Below are 18,076 nucleotides of genomic sequence, written 5' to 3'. Positions count from 1 at the left end.
CTTATTGGCTGTCTTGGTAATGTCATATCCTGAATATTGGCTGTCTTGGTAATGTCATATTCTACTTATTGGCTGTCTTGGTAATGTCATATCCTGAATATTGGCTGTCTTGGTAATGTCATATTCTACTTATTGGCTGTCTTGGTAATGTCATATCCTGAACATTGGCTGTCTTGTTTTATGGAGGGTGTGATTATTTATGCATGTCTTGGGTTTTGGTTTTAAGGGTTGGGCTTAGGGGCGGTCAATTAAAAATTAATGTTAGTCAATTGAGTCTTCGTCATGTGTGTGCAGTCAATGAATGTTGTCTGAAAAGGGAGAAAAATATTCACAATATTACCCACAATCCAGTCCCTTCAGGGAAATTGCACCTTAGACAACAGCTCGATGCCCATCTACTATTACTCCACTCACAGTCAGAATCGACTACAGGGCGGCTAAATGCCTGGAACGGGTCTGTACCTTAAGTCTGAAACGGCTGGAGAGGAAGAGGAGGATTCATTATTGAAACTTCGCCAGCTTTTTCTTCAGCTCCTTGTGGGCTGACAGCGCCTGGACAATCGCCTTGCCGCAGGTCCTGGGGGGAAGAGACGGTGGGTTACATTCATCAGACGGGGGTTCCTGCGTTAGCCTTTGCTGCACCTTCGCCGGAGGCAGAAGAACCGACAGAGACAGCCGGCGGGGTAAGGATGCTCCCGGCCCACCTGACTTCCTGTGAGGCGTCGCGAGGGAGTCGGCAGACGGCGGACAGGAAGTTGTTCAGCAGTTCCTTTTTGAAGTCCAGGAGGCGCGTCACCCCCACAGTCTCAATGAGGACCAGCAGCTGGCGGGCACTGCAGTCCCTAATGGCCGCGTTACGGTCACTAGCGAGAGAAAAAAACACATTAAAACATTTATTTTTTTTAAAATCCTTTTTGCACGCCAAAAAAACGGCGTTAGACTTCCTCTACGGTGTCCCGCCGAAATGTGTGTGAGGTAAGGCCCCGCCCCCCTGCCGCGCCCACCTCAGGCCCCCGCCGAGCAGCGCCTTCATGCAGCGGGCGGGGTTGCAGCCGCGCACCATGTGGCCCAAGGCCACGCCCACGTCCTGCCGGATGAACTTGCTGGTCTCCCCGGCCCTCTGCAGCAGCGCCTTGGCGGTCCAGTCCAGCTCCGGGTCCATGGCGCGCGGCAGGTGGCGGTACAGGTCTCCCAGCGTCGCCACGGCAGCGCGGGACACCTGGGACCGCAGGTTCTGCACCTGGAGACGCGGGCGCAGGTGTGCGGACACGTTTCAGCCGGCGCGACACACCTTCCGTCCGCAGGAATGTACCGCAAAGGCTCATGGGCACTGAAGTCACTCAGAACCACAAACACGACGCAACGAAGAACTAAAATCAAAACACACAGCAGACAGCGTCAGATGGAAGAGCCCGCGTACCTCCTGTACCACCACCAGGCAGATGTTGTGCATCCTTGGGGTCAGCATCTCGGGGTGGCACTGCGCCAGCCTACGGATGGAGTTGAGTCCTTCTACCCTCTTCTCCCTGCATGGGGAGGGCACACCAGTCAGAATAACCAGCTCCAGTGCTGGATTCTCACGGAGAAAAATCAGGCACCAAATGTCAAGCTGCACCACGACAATCTCCTCCAATGGCAGTGCTGACTGGCAGCCGTAGACACTGAGTTTCAATTGCCCATTAAATAAATACGGCTATATTTTCCTAAATCATTCCACGCATTTTCAATAAACTGTTGTATTTCATTTCTGTAACGGTGGTTGTGTTTTTATCCTCTTGCAAAAGAAATAAAAGAAATCACGCTTCTGTTACTGAAAACATTAAACACACATAACACACATACTGCAATATCTGGAGGTGTGATTAACTTGCACATGCCATTATTATTGTGAAATGTCTGAATATCATGAAAATATACTTTAATGTGCCTACCAGTTGTCTGAGCTGAGCAGCTGGAAAGTTTGGTCCAAGGCCGCTTCGGGGTTGGCAAAGGGAAAGAATGTCTTTTCCTTGATCTCAGTAGGAGCGCCCAATGACGGCTCATCTGGGGGGACACATGACCAGTGAGTGATGTCACACCAGGAAAACAAAAGACTTGAGCATACCATTTCTGTTGCCTTAAACCAGTCCCTCTGTACCATTTGCCTTTGGAATGGAATATATGTTGCAAGTCTTCTATTAGTACGTTTTAAAATGCATTCTGCTCATTGGCCATTTTGTATTCATCACCATCTGCTCATTCAAAATCTTTGTCATCTTTTTTCCTTTTGAGCCTCTGCTTCTTTTTCCTTTCTTTGACATTGATTCAATCTGTCTGCTCGTTGGCTGTCTTGTTTGCCATCTGTTCATTGGCTGTTTAGTTTTTATTACCATCTGCTCATTGGATATCTTTGTTTAATCTTCTGATTATTGGTTATCTTCATGTATGTACCTGTCTGCTAATTGGCTGTGTTGCTTTGTCATCTTCTGCTCATTTGGCTGTTTAGAATTTCATTGGCAACTGCTCATTGGACATTTAGTTTTTTTTTTTTGAGCAGACGGTGATGAAAATCTTTGAATGTATACACGGATGGAAAAATTCTTTTGAGAGACCCCCCCCTTCCTTTACATGACGATAGGTGTTTTTTTTTTTGTTTTTTTGTTTCTTTAACCAATTACAAGAGATGATATGGGTACAGATATACATATTTGATCTGTCACCGTGACGATAAATACAATGCATTCCAGGTAGGGAGGACTCACCGCGAGCAGAGCTCTCCGCCGCCGCGGCGCAGGGCGCCACCTTCGCGGCCCCGGGCGCCACCTTCGCGGCCCCGAGCCTCATCCGGCGGAAGAAGCCGCTCTTCTGGCCCGCTGCCGGCTTCGCGGCGAGCTTCCTGGTCTCCGGGACGGGGCCGGTTTTGGGCGGAGGGGACGGGCTCGCGCACCGCCGCTCGGGCACGGGCGTGCTCCGGCTCTCCTCGGCGGGCCCCGCGCTCTCCAGGAGGGGCGTGGCGGAGCGCTCCCCCGCCGACGCGGGCGCGCCGCGGCCCTCCGCCGCGATTTCGGCGGGAGGGCGCGGCCGCGACTGCTCCCGCTCGGCCTGCATCACCTTGTAGCGGTCCAGCACCACCGTGGCCCGGGCCAGGCCGGGCATCCGGCCGCGCCGCTCCCTGGTGCTCGGGCTGTCTCCGCCCACCCGCCGCTCCGCGTCCCGCTCGCGGCTCCCGTGCGACAGCAGGTCCCTGAAGAACACGCGCAAGCTGTCCGCCGCGGAGACGGAGGAGCTCACGGAGCCGCCCGAGCCTGGGCTCAGCCACCTGTCCGACAGGCTGGAGCTGGCACGCGGCCGGGCGGGGGCCAGCCTGGGGGGGGAGGGCTGGACCTGGGCCTGAGGGAACTTGGGGGCGCCCCTGAAATAGCCCGCGCTTAGCGCGACGCTCGGCGACCCAGCGGAGGGGATCGGCGGGAAGACCAGGTCAAACTCGCTCAGGGGCGGGGCGAGCCCCGCGGGGGCAGGCGTCCGGACGGACGCGGACGACATGATGTCGTCTTCCGCGAAGCTGTAGCGCTGCGCTAGGAGCGACTCGAACCCCGCGGGGGCAGGCGTCCGGACGGACGCGGACGACATGATGTCGTCTTCCGTGAAGCTGAACCGCTGCGGTAGGAGCGACCCGAGCGAGGAGGACGCCCGCGATTCCCAGCCGAAGTCGGCTTCCTGAATTCGCGCGCTTACGCTGGCCAGTTTCGCCTCGACGGCCCTCTCCACCTGCGCCCTGATGAAGGCCACCAGCGCTTTCGGCGATGGTCCAGCCAGGGACTGAGCGCGGTCCCGCTGCTGCGCCTCCCAGCTGCCAATAAAATCCTGCTCCTGAAATCAGAAATGTTTGACTGCATCAGGCATACGGACGCAAATTAAAAAACTCAAACTCAAAACTCGAACCCCGGAGGGCCGCGGTGTCTGCTGGTCTTTGGGTCTTGTTTCAAGTGCTCAGCTCATTGATTTCCAACATCGAAATTTGGCTATTTGTACTCATTTATGTAACACCATAACTCAATACTGACTGATGGGAAATATGGGCACAAAGATGCATTTATGAATATATAGTAAAGCTTAGCTTTCATAGTTACCTCAGAACTCCCAAGGTCTTCAGTTTTACAATTTCTCTCAAAGATGGTGGCCATTTTTCCCTCAACCTCCTTTTCCACCATCCCAATGATGAAGGCCTCCAGCATCATCAGAGACTGTGCTTGCAGGGTCAGAGCGTGCTCCAACTGCGCCTCTGCCCGACTCCACCCAAAATCCTGAAATCATAACGTTCGACTAGCCTACATCAGGTACACAAACGCAAATTAGGATTTAAGACCATGGGTCTCAAAACTGAAACCTTGGAGGGCCACAGTGTCTGCTGGTCAGTTTTTCAAGTGCTCAGTTTCAAAGAATCCACATATGTCCACATATACATATTTCACAGGCCTAAATTAAAACTGATTGAAAATGACAAAATTTGCAGATACCGAGGGTTCCTTGTTTTATCGTTGCAAAATATTCATTATGATTTAAACACCTTTTATATTAAGTTGGTTTTTCTTTTTTAAGGTTGTGTCAATAAATTAGTTCTTACTTGCAGCTGTGAATTCGTATATTATTTCTAGATTTTTTAACTTGTAACACCGTTATTCTAGACTCGTGGGAAACTCGTGATTTAATATAATACATATTACAAGCTTTAAAAGTTACCACCGGACTCTATGAATTTACCTCCGAATCCCCATGGAGAGGGTTATTTTTTGGGTCCATGATGTGAACTCAAAAACCGGATTTCAGGTATTTCAGTACAATTGTAGTTCAGTAATGCAATCCCAAGCGACTTCAGAAAACAATCTAAATGGAATGGCCTGCGTCGTGGCACATATATACGAATACTGGCATTGGGAGTGTTACGTCACAGAGCGAAGCCCATACACACACAGGTAGAGATGACGTCATAAGGGACGGCTCGCTGCATGGTGGAACGCTAACGTCTGAAATAGAATCTTCAGCATCATTTCTACTGAGCAACAGTTAATCATAAACAAACTATACTCAAAAACAGTTTCATACCGTATATTGAGAAAGCAAATTTAAAGGCTTTTGATTTCTCAGTGAGAGGGTCAAATGTGCGAAACTGTAATATGACTCCATGTGCTACCGTTGTTTTCCCGCTGAAGTGTGATGAACATCAGCGTGCTCATAAGTTATAGTGGAAGGTCGACGAATGAACTATCGTGGTGTTGTGTGGTGTTCGATGCTACTTCGCTGCAGGGAAACAACGATCAAAAATGCATTTAATTGAACATGTATTTAATTAATTTGTCATCCGCAAACGCTTTTAAAGGGATATTTTTCGTCAGCATTGACGTACGCAATACCACGCAAAATTAATAGCTTCAAAGGCTCCATTGCCTTCCTTTAGTTTTTTTGGAAATATCCACAAACTAGTTTATTGCGATTGCTGAGGTTTGACAAACATCAGCTAGCATAAATAATACACCAGTCCTATAAATCCTGCATACGACTCTTCCTTTCTCAGTTTCCGAATTACGTTATTATTTCTGCCATTATTCCTGGATAGATCTGCCGTAATTCCCTCATTCAGAATCACCATAAGAAAAGCGATGTAATAAAATGCTTTAAAAAAAATCACATATCAGTCATTGTTTGTTAAATGCAGCTTTAAAAAGCAAATCACCTGTTGTTAAACTAGATTATTATTGATGTCATTGTTAAACCATGACTTTAATGTGCCTTAATATCTCAGCAATAGCAGTGCCAGTGATTGTAATGGTGAAAATATTGGATTTTCGGCATTTAATACAGCTTCTGTGTTAAACTCCACCCACGTCCGAATACAAAGACAAATGCAAATAATTTTTTCGTTTGAACAAATTCAGATACAAATAAATATAATAAATACTGGCCTCTCCTTCCACCCCTAGGTTAAGTCCTCTCCTAAACACAGCAAAGAACACAGTAAATTGTACTGACGGTTTGAAGCCATTTCTGTGAAAGCATTACTGTACACATACTGTACATTACAATTTTATAGCAACCTCTCTTTCTGGTGAAACCTGGAGCTATTCTGATCACGGAAAGTATGTGAAACACGAACAGGTCAATGAATACCACGCAGACAGATTTGGGACATGGTCATGCTTTTATTATTTTTTAAATAAAAATATATTAACTGCTACGACACAAATTATTGTCTTCTGGGTTTACATTACATTTTGTGATTATGAATGGGCCCCGGTACCATTTTGGGGAAACCACATTCTTGTATTCCTGAGGGCGACGCACATCCGTGTCCAGCAAATTATTGCAATGGAATGTAATGTAACGTACATCGTAAATATTGATCTCTCCTGTTTTTCTCTTTAGTTCCAGTAACATACACCATGTTTTTTTTTTTTGTTTTTTTTTTTGCTCCTAGCAAAGATTTGAGCAGAGGTCCAGCAGAGGGCATCAATGTATATCATCTATTGATGAAACTGAAGGTGTCTTTTTCGTCCAGCAGAGGTCAGCAGAGTCAAACATTTGAATTGGGGGGCAAGGGCTTGACGTTCTGGAACACGGCCCATTTTTCCTTGTGCGCGTCGACAGAATTCCTGTTGGGACTATCATCTTTAGTCGCGTGGCTGCCCCCTACTGAACAGATATGGAACACTCACACATAGACATCCAAGATAATTTCAGTCCTCATATGAGCACCATTCAAGGCAACAACTAAAAAAAAAAAACGAATTATAAAAAGAGAAATAAAGAGAAGTATGTAAAGATATGACGGACTGAACATAAACGCAGGAGTCCTAAGATATGTATTCCATTCCATTCAGGGGGTTGATATTTCTTGGGTGAAGGGCAAAACTGCAAGGCATTTCACCCAGAATTTGTTTTAATCCCACAACAGGCCGTTAATTACTCTTAACTGGAAACTTCAGTTGTCTTTTGAGGAATGATTTATCCTGAGGCCGCATTATGTCAGAAATGCCCATGAATGGCATGAAGAATAAATGCCCCCATATCAGCACCCAAAAGCATCCAGATCAACCGTTTCTGTACTCCCCGACACATTATTCCTGTAATAATAGCATACGTGATTCAAGTGTATTCAGTGTATAATCACTGAATGATTAATTTAATTTTCTGTGTGACCCATCTGTGGAATATGAGGATGTAGAGAGAGTCTGCCATGCAAGAAGTTCCCGCTTTACTGTAGTTCCGATACTCAGGAACCAGACCCAGAGTAACAGACTAACATCCTTCTTTGTTAGACGGCAGTTGCAAACCCTTTACTGAAGCCACTCCGTGCCAGTCTGTGCTGAAAGGTTTGGGGTAAAGCACGGTAAAAGTTGAGTATGGCAGTATTTTCTGCTCACAATATTACTGTAGAGGACGTGCGGCCTGTTGGAGGACTCACAATATTACTGTAGAGGACGTGCGGCCTGTTGGAGGACTCACAATATTACTGTAGAGGACGTGCGGCCTGTTGGAGGACTCACAATATTACTGTAGAGGACGTGCGGCCTGTACAGAACAGGACATATATACTATTTATATAGAACACAACATTTCAGTAACACTAAAAGGAGCATTTCTGTAACAGATTAATACGACTGACGTTCTCGACAGCAGTGTGCTTAGCTAAGTCGAAACCCAAAGTTTCGACTTAGTGAGTCGAAACTTTGGGTTCAAACGCATGGACCGCAGAACTGCATTGCAACTTGAGCGGCTAATCCTTATTTCGCGGGTTTAGATAGCTGTTCCAGGTGCAATGCAGTTCTGTGGATGCTGAAACTCTGGGTAAGCATACCGTGTGTTTCGGGTGTGCACGGAAAAGCAGGAAATCAACATTGAGCTACTGGTGATCATACGCACGTGTTCACCTTTCCCAGTGGGCGCCAGCTAATCTACAGACACCTGCTGGCTATGTGTCCTGATGCTGAAATACGGTGAACAGCCTCACCTGTGGATTTTGCAGGATGACTGAGCAGTACATGACTGACACAACACTGTGCTGTAGGTCACTTCCTCTTCAGGGTGGACGGTCTGCCAGGAGAGAGACACAACGTGGAACTCATCATAATGGCTGGTCCATCTGCAAAGACCTTTCACATCGTACAGTAGGGCCATTCGACTGGTGGACCAGGAACATGCAAGCGAGCTCATTTCCACGTAATCGTGAAGCAGCATCAAGCTACTGTTCACAGAAGTCAACAAGTGTGAAGAAGAGGTAGTAAGTCGGTTGCAAAATATCAGATTGTGTCAGCATTATGTGAAACTTCGGTTCTCCATAATACAATGTAGTGATGTTTTGTATTGTTGGAAAACTGAGGTCATGGGGAACAAGTTAGTGTCAGAATTGAGTTCAGCTTGGTAAGTGCAGAATGTTTGTACATGGGCTTCTTTCACCTGAATACACAACTTAGACGTTTTATTGTGGGCAGTAATTTCTTCCACACGATCAGAGTCAGCGCTCAGCCTTGTCCATTATGCAGCTCTGCAGCTTGTTTTGTGGTTCGGCTCGCGTTCCCGATTGACTTTAGACTGGCGGACAGTGACTGCCTTCGACCGCCGGCCTTCTCAAGCCACGCACCGTCAGCTCGTTCGTCCCGCCCTCTCTCGCTCGTGCGTTCGCCTGGGCGCTCTCTCCTGCGAAGGAGACGAACAACGAGCCGTGACAAGAGCACTCGATCGTGACAAGAGGTGTAAGACAACGCCGCCCCCCGCCCCCCCACACACACACGAGATCCCCTACTTCCTGTGAAATTCTTGTGACTCTGCGTACCGCGATTCGCTAACGCTGTGCTGACTGATCACGCATGCAGCACCCACAGCGTTCCTTGACACCCAGCATGCTTTGTGTGGATGCTCACCGTGTTTCTTCCACAGCCTCCAGATGACCACGGCAACAGCCACCACCAGCAGCAACAGTGCCTCGGATGTCATCAGGACCACTGTGAGTTCAGAATAACTTACAACAGCAGCAACAACAGCAGGGGGGGGGATGGGGGGGGGGGGGGTGGGGGGGGGGGGGGGGGGGGATTTAAACGGAGCGGGATGTTTCTCTGTCACATCAGCACGCCACAGCATGCCAGCATTACTGATGCCGATACATTACTTTTTTAAATAAAAAATAATAATGGTGGTCCAAAACTGCATTATTTCTTACAGTTTTTCTCGATTGCTAACACACTAAAACTGGATCTTTTAGCAAAAACACTTTTCACTTGTTTTAACACATGCTGCAAATTGTCAAACTTTTTCTGCAAATCTCTACAAACAAATGCCCTCATGAATCACTGGTTACACACTGTGCTCATGCAACAAACACTAGCACTCAAAACATTTAACTCAAGTCATCACAACCTAAACTCAGGTAGCACACCTTTCTCAAGGTCCAAACACTGCAGGCCATGGAGGAGGCCTGTGGAGATATTGCACTTGAATCCATCCAAGGTGGATTAGGCATACCAGGGCATATTTCCCACGCTGCCTTGCACAAGCTAACATCATTTGTGGATGAAATTTTGTGGCCTGACCCAGCCCAGAGACGAGACGGTGATCAAGCTGACAATGCTGAGTAGTGCGTCAACTTCTCTAAATTGCAGTTTGTTTTTTTGTGCTGCACATACTTTTGAGTTCCTTTTTTTGAATACTACTCTCTTGAAATTACTACTTTTTTTGTTCCTTCAACTGTGATGTGTACTGTATACTGTACAGTATTTCACTTTTCAGTACTGCAAATAAAATATTTGGAAAGTTGCAACTCCAGACTCACTGCTATAAATGGTTTTGCAGTAGTGCTTTGAATTTGACTCATTGGTGTGTTATGGGTAATCTACATTGTCTGTAATTTTGATGGCTTAAGTGTGCCATATGAAGTCAAAGTTTAATTTTGATGGAAGAGTATATGTTTTTGAGAAGAGAATTTGAGTTTGGCATGGATGTGTGAGGTTTGTACTGGCTGATGTGTAGTTTTGGGATTGTGTTAATAGTTTTGAGAAAAGGGGGAATTGTTTCATAAAATGTGTCTTAGCAATAGAAAAAAATTGTAACCATGTCACATGTTACTACTAACAACAACAACAACAACAACAATAACAATAATAAGTTAAAGATGATGAAGAAGGCTTATTACAATCTATTATTATTATTATTATTATTGTTGTTGTTGTAGTTTCAACTATTTTTTTCCGTGAAGTTGAGCATTTAGCCGCTTCCTTTACATGAACGTTACTTGTTATCGTTAGCGGCCGTTGGTGGTGAAGATGAGAGAGACCCTGTGGCTGTGGTCCGCTTAGAAGATGAGAGCTCAGTGGATGTTGCTGGTGTGACTGCTGAGCCAACCGGAAGAGATGTGCACGGCGCTGCAGATGCAGTGCGGAGAAAAAAATCATTTTCGTTTCTTGCATTTAAAATTCTGATGGTTGCAACCTATCGTTGGAATCAGTATATTAAACAATGAATGTTTCAATGGAGTTGTTCTCCATATTTTATGGCATTAATTTGTGTGTGTGTGTGTGCGTGTGTGTGCGTGTGTGTGCGCGTGTGTGTACGTGTATGACAGTGTGTGCTGTAGCACTGTGGTAATGCAAAAGGAGAACAGAACTCCCCACTTGCTCTCTACGCACTAGTGGCACTCCACAGTCTGCACAGCACTGCAAGACAGCACTAGCAGCAGTTGGTGAAAAAAACTCCACAACATGCAATCTACTTCCCTCTGCTTTTCAACTCTCAGAGAGAGTGGCAGAACAGACATTTAAAATTCTATGACAGAATGCATCCTTATACAGGCTTGTTTTGAGTTCCTTACGTCTGGTGACAGTGGGAGTTGTAGTCTCCTCAGTGACATTGATGTGAACAGGGATCTGTAGTTCTCCAGCAGCACACCAATACCAGCCTGCGTCCTCCCTGTTCAGCTCCCTCATCGTCACATTGAAGACATTTTTAAAGAGGTCATCTTTGATCTCTGCTCTTTCAGATTTATTAGAATTCACTTCCACACAGGAGCCCTCAGCCCTGCACCACTTCTTCATGCTGCTCGATTCATTATAGTGGCACTGCACACTGACACAGCCCCCTTCCACACCGGTCACCTCCTGCTGGTCAACCCAGAGTCCAGGAGTGCCTGAACACCACAGAATAAAAACAAAAATATAAAGCATTGCATCTCTGAATTTACCCCCGAAATCCCCAAATCCAAAGTAAAAAGTAATTTGCAGACTAAAATAAATTTCATGCTCTCATGGATATATACTGGGAGTCAGGCTTCAAAAAATGGCAAATAATGTTGGCACCACACTGTCATTTTTTACGTGTAGTCAACCAAGGGTTTGGCAGAGCAACAATGATATTTTTAATCTTACAGGCCTGCACTTTCACAAGATTTGAAAAAAGAAAATGTATCTCAGTCTACATTAGAAAGCATGGTGCAGCTTATGGTCTGAACACACTGGGAAAAGTGAAGATGAAGGAGGTGTCATTAAGAGGAAGACGGCCTCGCTGAGCGCAGGGTGTGCGGCAGCCATCTTACCTGCGGTGACAGACAGATACAGATATTTGCGCTTATCTGGAGTCAAATTATTCCTGATCTCTACAGCACACCAGTAATATCCAGAGTCCTCTGTCTTCAGCTTCGCCATGGTAACAGTGAACACATGATTGTCGGGGTCATCAGTGATTGACGTTTCACCTTTAACTTTTGGAGAGTCAGTGCGCACTACAATACGACAGAAATTCCAATTTTTCCCCCAACACCAGTATTTCACATGCTTTTCATATTTCCTATCATAGTGACATGGGATGGTGACAGATCTTCCGCTCTGTACTGCTACATTACTCACTGTGGACACAGCGTCAGCATCAGCACCTGCAGACAGAAACACACACTTCATCATGTGGGGTGCCATGTGTAAAAAGTTGCACACTCTGAAAAACTGCTCAATGTTTCCACATTTAGTTAGTTACCCCTTTCATTCATTCTAATACACCAAAAAAATATATGCTAACTGGCCATGTCTCCTATGTGGAAAGTCATGAAGAAGGGCGGTCTCATCCACACCCACGCAAACACAGCTAAAATGGTCGCCTCAAAATGGCTACCCTGAGTTAATTGGCTCAAGCCATTGGGAGCACACACCGAGTTTCGATTTTCGTCTAGTTCAGTTTCAGTTTTGTTCGCCGTGACTTGTGAGGGACGGAGTAAACTGCCACTGAACAGTCGAAGGAGCTGGTCCGAGGAAAAGTTTGCCAGCTGCGAGCGGAACCCTGAAAAGCGGTCGCGGTTTCCTTTTTTGATACGTGTTTCCGGGTAAAATTAAAATCTATTTATAACAGAGGCCAGATAAAGAAGCAGAAGTCAGACACTCAGTATCACTGCAGACACACACGACAGTAAAGCGCTACAGCGTAAAAGCAATGGTACAAAAAAACAGAGATTAAAAGCATTTACACTTCAGTTCCTGTATTGCAGTTACCCTGCTTTCTAAATCATTCACTGAGATGAGTGATCCAGTTTGTTCAGGACTGTGTTCCAATACCACGGATTCTAGTAACTGAAAGCAGCTTTCTGCAGTTGAAGTTTTACATTACAGTCAACTAGCAGACCCTCTAACTTAGGAAGGCAGCTAAATATGAATATTAAATTACAGTTTGACGCCCGACCTGACACCAAGATATTTTAGAACCCGCTCTCTGGACGACCGTCACAGGTGGAGGCTTTAAAATGCAGCAATTTCTGAGGGGGAGCAGCAGAAAATGTGGAATGCAAACAAGCGTCCTGAGGTTTCCTTCCAGTTTTATTATTATTTTAGTAGAGCTTCACTGCCTGTGGCTAAGTCCTCACTTCCAGCAGGTGGGCATGCTTTTATCGTTCATTTTTTGCAAAGTTTCTTGAAAAATGCATTTTTTTTAAGTCTGAAAAATTAAAATAAAATAACCCCCCCCCCCTCCAAGAGTAAGCAAATAGAGAAGCACCTGAATTCCAAATATGGTCTGTTTATGTTTATGAGTTATATTCTGATTGCAAATAAATAAATAAATAAAATTAATAATTTATCAATCACATCATACTCATATTTTAGTCGTGTAAATTAGAGACTTCAGTATAACTCCTTCATTGAAGTTTATGGCACAGACTGCTACAATGCACCAGTATTCAGTATACAGTGTGAGAAACGAGTCCTACCTGGTAATACAGGGGGAAGTGTGAGGATGATGATGGAGAGGAAGAGTCGCCATGCGGGAGCCATGCGTGTGTGACAGGTGTCTATGCGTGTGCATGTCTGTTACGAGAGTCCAGCTCCCTTTAGTATGATTCTCACTTCCTGTTCCTCTCAGGCCCAACCTAGATATCATTTACAGACCATAAATATGTGTAGCGTGTTACACAATTAAACATGGTGTTATTGTGTGTGTGTGTGTGTGTGTGTGTGTGCGCACGGGTTTGCTGTGAGACCGTGGTGTTGTAAAAGCAGAACCGAACTCCCCACTGGCGTTCTCCATGCCAGTGGCACCCTACTGTCCGCACAGTACAAGAGAGCGCTGGCAGCAATTGGTGAAAACTTTCACGACATGCCATTTGCAGCCCTCACTGAGACAGACCAACAGAGCGACAGAAAGACAGTTACTCAAGGACAGGTCACCCACAGAGAAACCGGATTCATTGCAAAAACAGAAAGTGTAATATGGATTAGGCATTTCCAAGGCTGTCTCTTAGCCACTGCTCAACCCCACCTCTTACTTCCTCACTCCCAGCATCCTCTCCTGCACCTTAGCTCCGCCCCACAGAGGACACAAGGAAAGGATGCGAGGAAAGGACACAAGGTCGGATCACTTACAGATCCCGCATTCCGAAAAAAATATTTCTGCAAAGGATGCACTCGTGCCTCCTTGTTCAAGTATCCCCCTGGGGTGCCTCCTAGCTCCTAGCTGTCAAGGAGCATTTAGCGAGTTGGAATGTCCTTAAAGATGGCGGACCTCGATCAATTTCCGGGTCAGGCGAGGACAGAGGAGACAGGGACAGACAAAATAAGTGACTGGAATGAGCCGCCCCCTGTCTGGTTATTTTATCAGCCGGTGTCAACCTGAATGGCCAGGTAACTCCCTCTAGTGGCCATCCCAATGAAGACAGCACAGCACGACCAAAAAAAAAAAAAAAAAAAAAAAACCCCAGTGCGAAGTTTAACATGTCTAGTATTAAGCACCAAAACCACAACGCTGTATGAAAAAAATCACAATAATTTATTTGACTTTTTTTATACTACACATCACTGGCTTCCCCTCCCCCAAACTGTCCGGTCGTACCTGGCCGTAGCCAGAGGACCGCTGCTGCTGGCCCTGGGGGGGGGGGGGGGGGCATCTGTAGCCCGCATACTGCTACCCCTGCCCCTGGGGGCAGTTAGGGTAATAAGGGACCTAAGAGAGAGAGCGAACGAGAGGAGAGGAGGAGAGCGAGAGGGGGAAAGAATATGAACACAAGGGCAAAGGAGTGAATAATGAGTGTAATAACCTTTCAAAGTTTATCCACTTATATTGATCTATAAATGCCTTTTTTTTCTTTTCATAAAAACACAAAAACATTATGTCAAAGGAAGAAGAAGAAGAAAAAAGAAGCATGAGAAGGTTGGGAATAAATAAACGAACATGTGAAGGATATTACAGTACACAAAGAGATGCCTCACCATCAGTGACTGTCAGATAGAGGAGTGTTCCTGGAACACTGCGGATTCATTTAACATACCGTGTCTTTTCTTTTGTGGACTGTTTTTCGAGTGTATATCTTTATGTTTCGCTCCTTATCTCAGTTTATGAGCTGCCCAACATATAGTTCGGGCATGTTGCCAAATATGTAACCTCACATTTTAACTTAGTTCCCTCAGAGAACGATTTAATGTTGTTCCTTATCTTTCAAAGAACTGTAAGTTTCTCTGCCAGTATTGAAGGTATAAAGCATAAAGCATGTTGAATAAACTGAGCATTCTTCAGAGAATTTCAGACTCTGTATTTCTCTCCATGATATTAGATATCATGTATTAAAACTTCTCAACCTCGATTGAAGTCTCCGTGTAGAACAGCGATTCCTCGACAAGCACGCACCACCGCACACCACTGGGAGGCGCTGTTGCTCTTCCATTGGTCTCATAGTGTCACAGTCGGGGTGATCTGCGATCGTTACCTTACCCGTCGTTTAGTCGGAGCGCGCCAGGACGCTGCAGACGTACCAAAAATATCCCCGGCACCAGAACTTGGCGTAGTGTCTGTCCCGCGAATGGGGTAGCTACAAGGCTAGGAGACTGAAAATAATTTTGTTGTTTTAATAAACCCAAAAACAGGCGGACCCTGCAATTATACTCATGCCGTCTATTGCATCACCTTTCAGTTCATAAATAGCAGCCTATATATATATATATATATATATATAGCATTGATAAATTTAGCATTGCTAAATCATACTGCTTTTTGGAGATTCGATTTTCACTTCCCTCAACTGAACTACAAAGTTCTGTGCCATTGTGTTTAAAAACAGAGCACAAAAAAAAAAAAAAAAACCCACGATTCATTTTGGAATCAAGGGCCCAAGCCCACCAACTTAGCAATTTAAAACACAAGACCACAAAACTGGAACAGCTCCTCCGGATTTGCAGGATAAGGTGGTGTTCCAGTTGCAGTGTAGTTCTGTGGTGTGGAGGTTTAATATGGTTTAAACCTGAGGTTGGCAGCTATTGCTCCAAGAACAAGTCCTTCCAGATTGATAATTGGTATGTGTTGTGATGTCTTCCTTCGGCAAGAACTTTGAGATCTAACAGGGAGTATAATACTAATAAGGCATATTTGTCCCATGTTTAATATATACACACACATTACACAGTACATACATACACAAACACTTTCTTAAACCTTTAAGCAAAATATGATATTTATGATTGCCACTGAGTCCAGAAATTCAGAGAAGAAAAGCAATGTCATGTGATCATTGCTGCTCGAAATGAAAGCAGATTCTCAGCGAATAACTGATGGCGACAGCACGCAACCAGCACTCCCAGGAAACGGATCCTCTCACACTCTATTCCTTTGTGACATCATTGTCTATATCAGCCCTCCTCCTCCTCTGCCATTTTCCTGGGGCACAGTAAGTTCCCAAGATGCAATGCAACATCACCTGACCTGAGTTTAAAACATTAAGTCTTTTGCTGTTCACACAAGGCAAAATAGCACAACTGAACAATCAGGATGCTTGCCATTGACTAAATTATCATTATTGATACTATTATTATTATTATTTTTAATTATTATTACTACTATTATTTTCATATTTTCACATTAACAGCAATGTAGTACCCTCAGTGGATAATGTTGGTCATACTTAAATTCCTCCCTAACAAACACCACGACTGATGACCTAAATCTCCCTTTTCCGTAAACACACCCATAATCTACAATTTAATACTTTAAGTGGAAGGTGTGGCAGAAAGCAGCATTATTACAGTCTGAGTGGCCTTGTCTGAACAGGCTGCATTGCACAACCGACGACGTCTACCGACTCATAGGGAGAACAGCGTCTTCTCTTGCTGTCATATTTACATCACGTGAAAAATCCCAACACAGATAGACAAGACACAATTCCATTTTATTTCTATCTTTACATTTACAGTAAAAATTTGCTTTTGTCATTACTGTTAATTACTGTAAATCTCCACATTCTGTTGTCTGACCAGGAAACACACAGTGAGGATCTCTGCAGTTAAAAAAAATAAAAATAAAAATAAGTTGTTTCTAAACTGACGACACATTTTGAGGTCTCTACTGAAACTGTGCCGCCCCCTGCTGGGGACCTCAGAAATGAAATTCATTCAAATAACAGCAAACTGTCAACGAACAGTATGGCATCAGTAGCCAAATCATAACTTTACTTTTTGTAAATTTCCTCTTAAAATCTGAACCTGTGCCCTATACTGAAGAAACATATTACACAAGTGTACTTGGAAGGGAAATGGAAGAGGTATACAAGCATTTAGGGCAAACAAAAACGGAGTGGACCATGAACAGATATTTTGGACACCATAGGAGTACATGGCTCTGTATTTGGAGGTGGAGGCTGCATACCACCGTGTTTTCAACAGAGCTGAACAGTTAACCGATGTCTGTGAACGATCCAGAAAAACTCTTTCTGTTCGCCAAGATAGTTCAACAGTAACTCTTAGACGGGAATGTAGCGAGTAATGTAGTGGCGCTGTTTCGATTTCAGTCGTGTACTGATCTGACCTTGGTCAAACACGTTTTGAAACACTTGCTTCAGGCACTGGTAAAATCGGAAAACAATGCCGCACATCCCTGAGAGTTTTCAGCGAAACCACTCCTTGAGAAAGAGTGCAAGTGTGTGTGTGTGTGTGTGTGTGTGCGTGTGTGTGCGTGCGCGCGACAGCACGTGTGCGTGTGTTTCCTGGGACAGTCTCTTAGCTCTTGCATATTGGTGTCACTTAGCAGGATAGTAGCTACAATCCCTTACAGTACACAGACACCGCAGAAACCACTCACAAATTAACTACACCATATCTACAGATACCTACAGACCCATTTAGAGAACACACCACACTGTAATTACACTATCTACAGACACTCACAGACCCATTCAGAAAACACACAAACTGTAATTACACTATCTACAGACACCCAGAGCCCCATTCAGAAAACACACCCACTATGATTACAGTATCTACAGACACTCACAGACCCATTCAGAAAACACACCTACTATAATTACACTATCTACAGACACTCACAGACCCATTCAGAAAACACACAAACTGTAATTACACTATCTACAGACACCCAGAGCCCCATTCAGAAGACACACCCACTATGATTACAGTATCTACAGACACTCACAGACCCATTCAGAAAACACACCTACTATAATTACACTATCTACAGACACTCACAGACCCATTTAGAGAACACACAGACTGTAATTACACTATCTACAGACACCCACAGACCCATTTAGAGAACACACAGACTGTAATTACACTATCTACAGACACCCACAGACCCATTT

General features: G+C 45.0%; 2 protein-coding genes across 2 annotated transcripts in view; both read right to left on the bottom strand.

Moving 5' to 3' along the window:
• Window positions 1–6,156: 6,156 nt before the first annotated feature.
• On the bottom strand, window positions 6,157–13,450 carry LOC118225127 (polymeric immunoglobulin receptor-like). The gene is made up of 7 exons (XM_035413180.1): window positions 13,208–13,450; window positions 11,555–11,890; window positions 10,835–11,149; window positions 8,895–8,975; window positions 8,615–8,670; window positions 7,985–8,067; window positions 6,157–6,666 (listed from the first exon to the last, which is right to left on the bottom strand). The coding sequence occupies exons 1-7, from the start codon at window positions 13,269–13,271 to the stop codon at window positions 6,645–6,647; spliced, it is 957 nt and encodes a 318-aa protein (XP_035269071.1). The 5' UTR covers window positions 13,272–13,450; the 3' UTR covers window positions 6,157–6,644.
• A 3,863-nt stretch (window positions 13,451–17,313) lies between these two features.
• Window positions 17,314–18,076, bottom strand: part of LOC118225780 (ranBP-type and C3HC4-type zinc finger-containing protein 1-like) — a 3,087-nt gene continuing 2,324 nt past the window's right edge. Inside the window, exon 4 of the mRNA XM_035414682.1 lies at window positions 17,314–17,320. Within this exon, the coding sequence (XP_035270573.1) occupies window positions 17,314–17,320 (7 nt within the window). The remainder of the gene's footprint in view (window positions 17,321–18,076) is intronic.

Source organism: Anguilla anguilla, chromosome 4, assembly GCF_013347855.1.
Source record: "Anguilla anguilla isolate fAngAng1 chromosome 4, fAngAng1.pri, whole genome shotgun sequence".
In the NCBI taxonomy this organism is placed as follows: domain Eukaryota; kingdom Metazoa; phylum Chordata; class Actinopteri; order Anguilliformes; family Anguillidae; genus Anguilla; species Anguilla anguilla.
Note: the sequence above shows the minus strand (reverse complement) of the source record. Positions and strands in the feature narration are given on the sequence as shown.

What these genes read in the sequence shown, in the direction of transcription:
- LOC118225127 (XM_035413180.1), bottom strand. Translation starts at nt 13,271, where the DNA reads ATGGCTCCCGCATGGCGACTCTTCCTCTCCATCATCATCCTCACACTT. An exon ending in ACTTCCCCCTGTATTACCAG is followed by an intron (nt 11,891 to 13,207) that starts GTAGGACTCGTT and finishes TTCTGTCTGCAG; the next exon opens with GTGCTGATGCTGACGCTGTG. An exon ending in TCATCCTGCAAAATCCACAG is followed by an intron (nt 6,667 to 7,984) that starts GTGAGGCTGTTC and finishes ATATCTGTTCAG; the next exon opens with TAGGGGGCAGCCACGCGACT.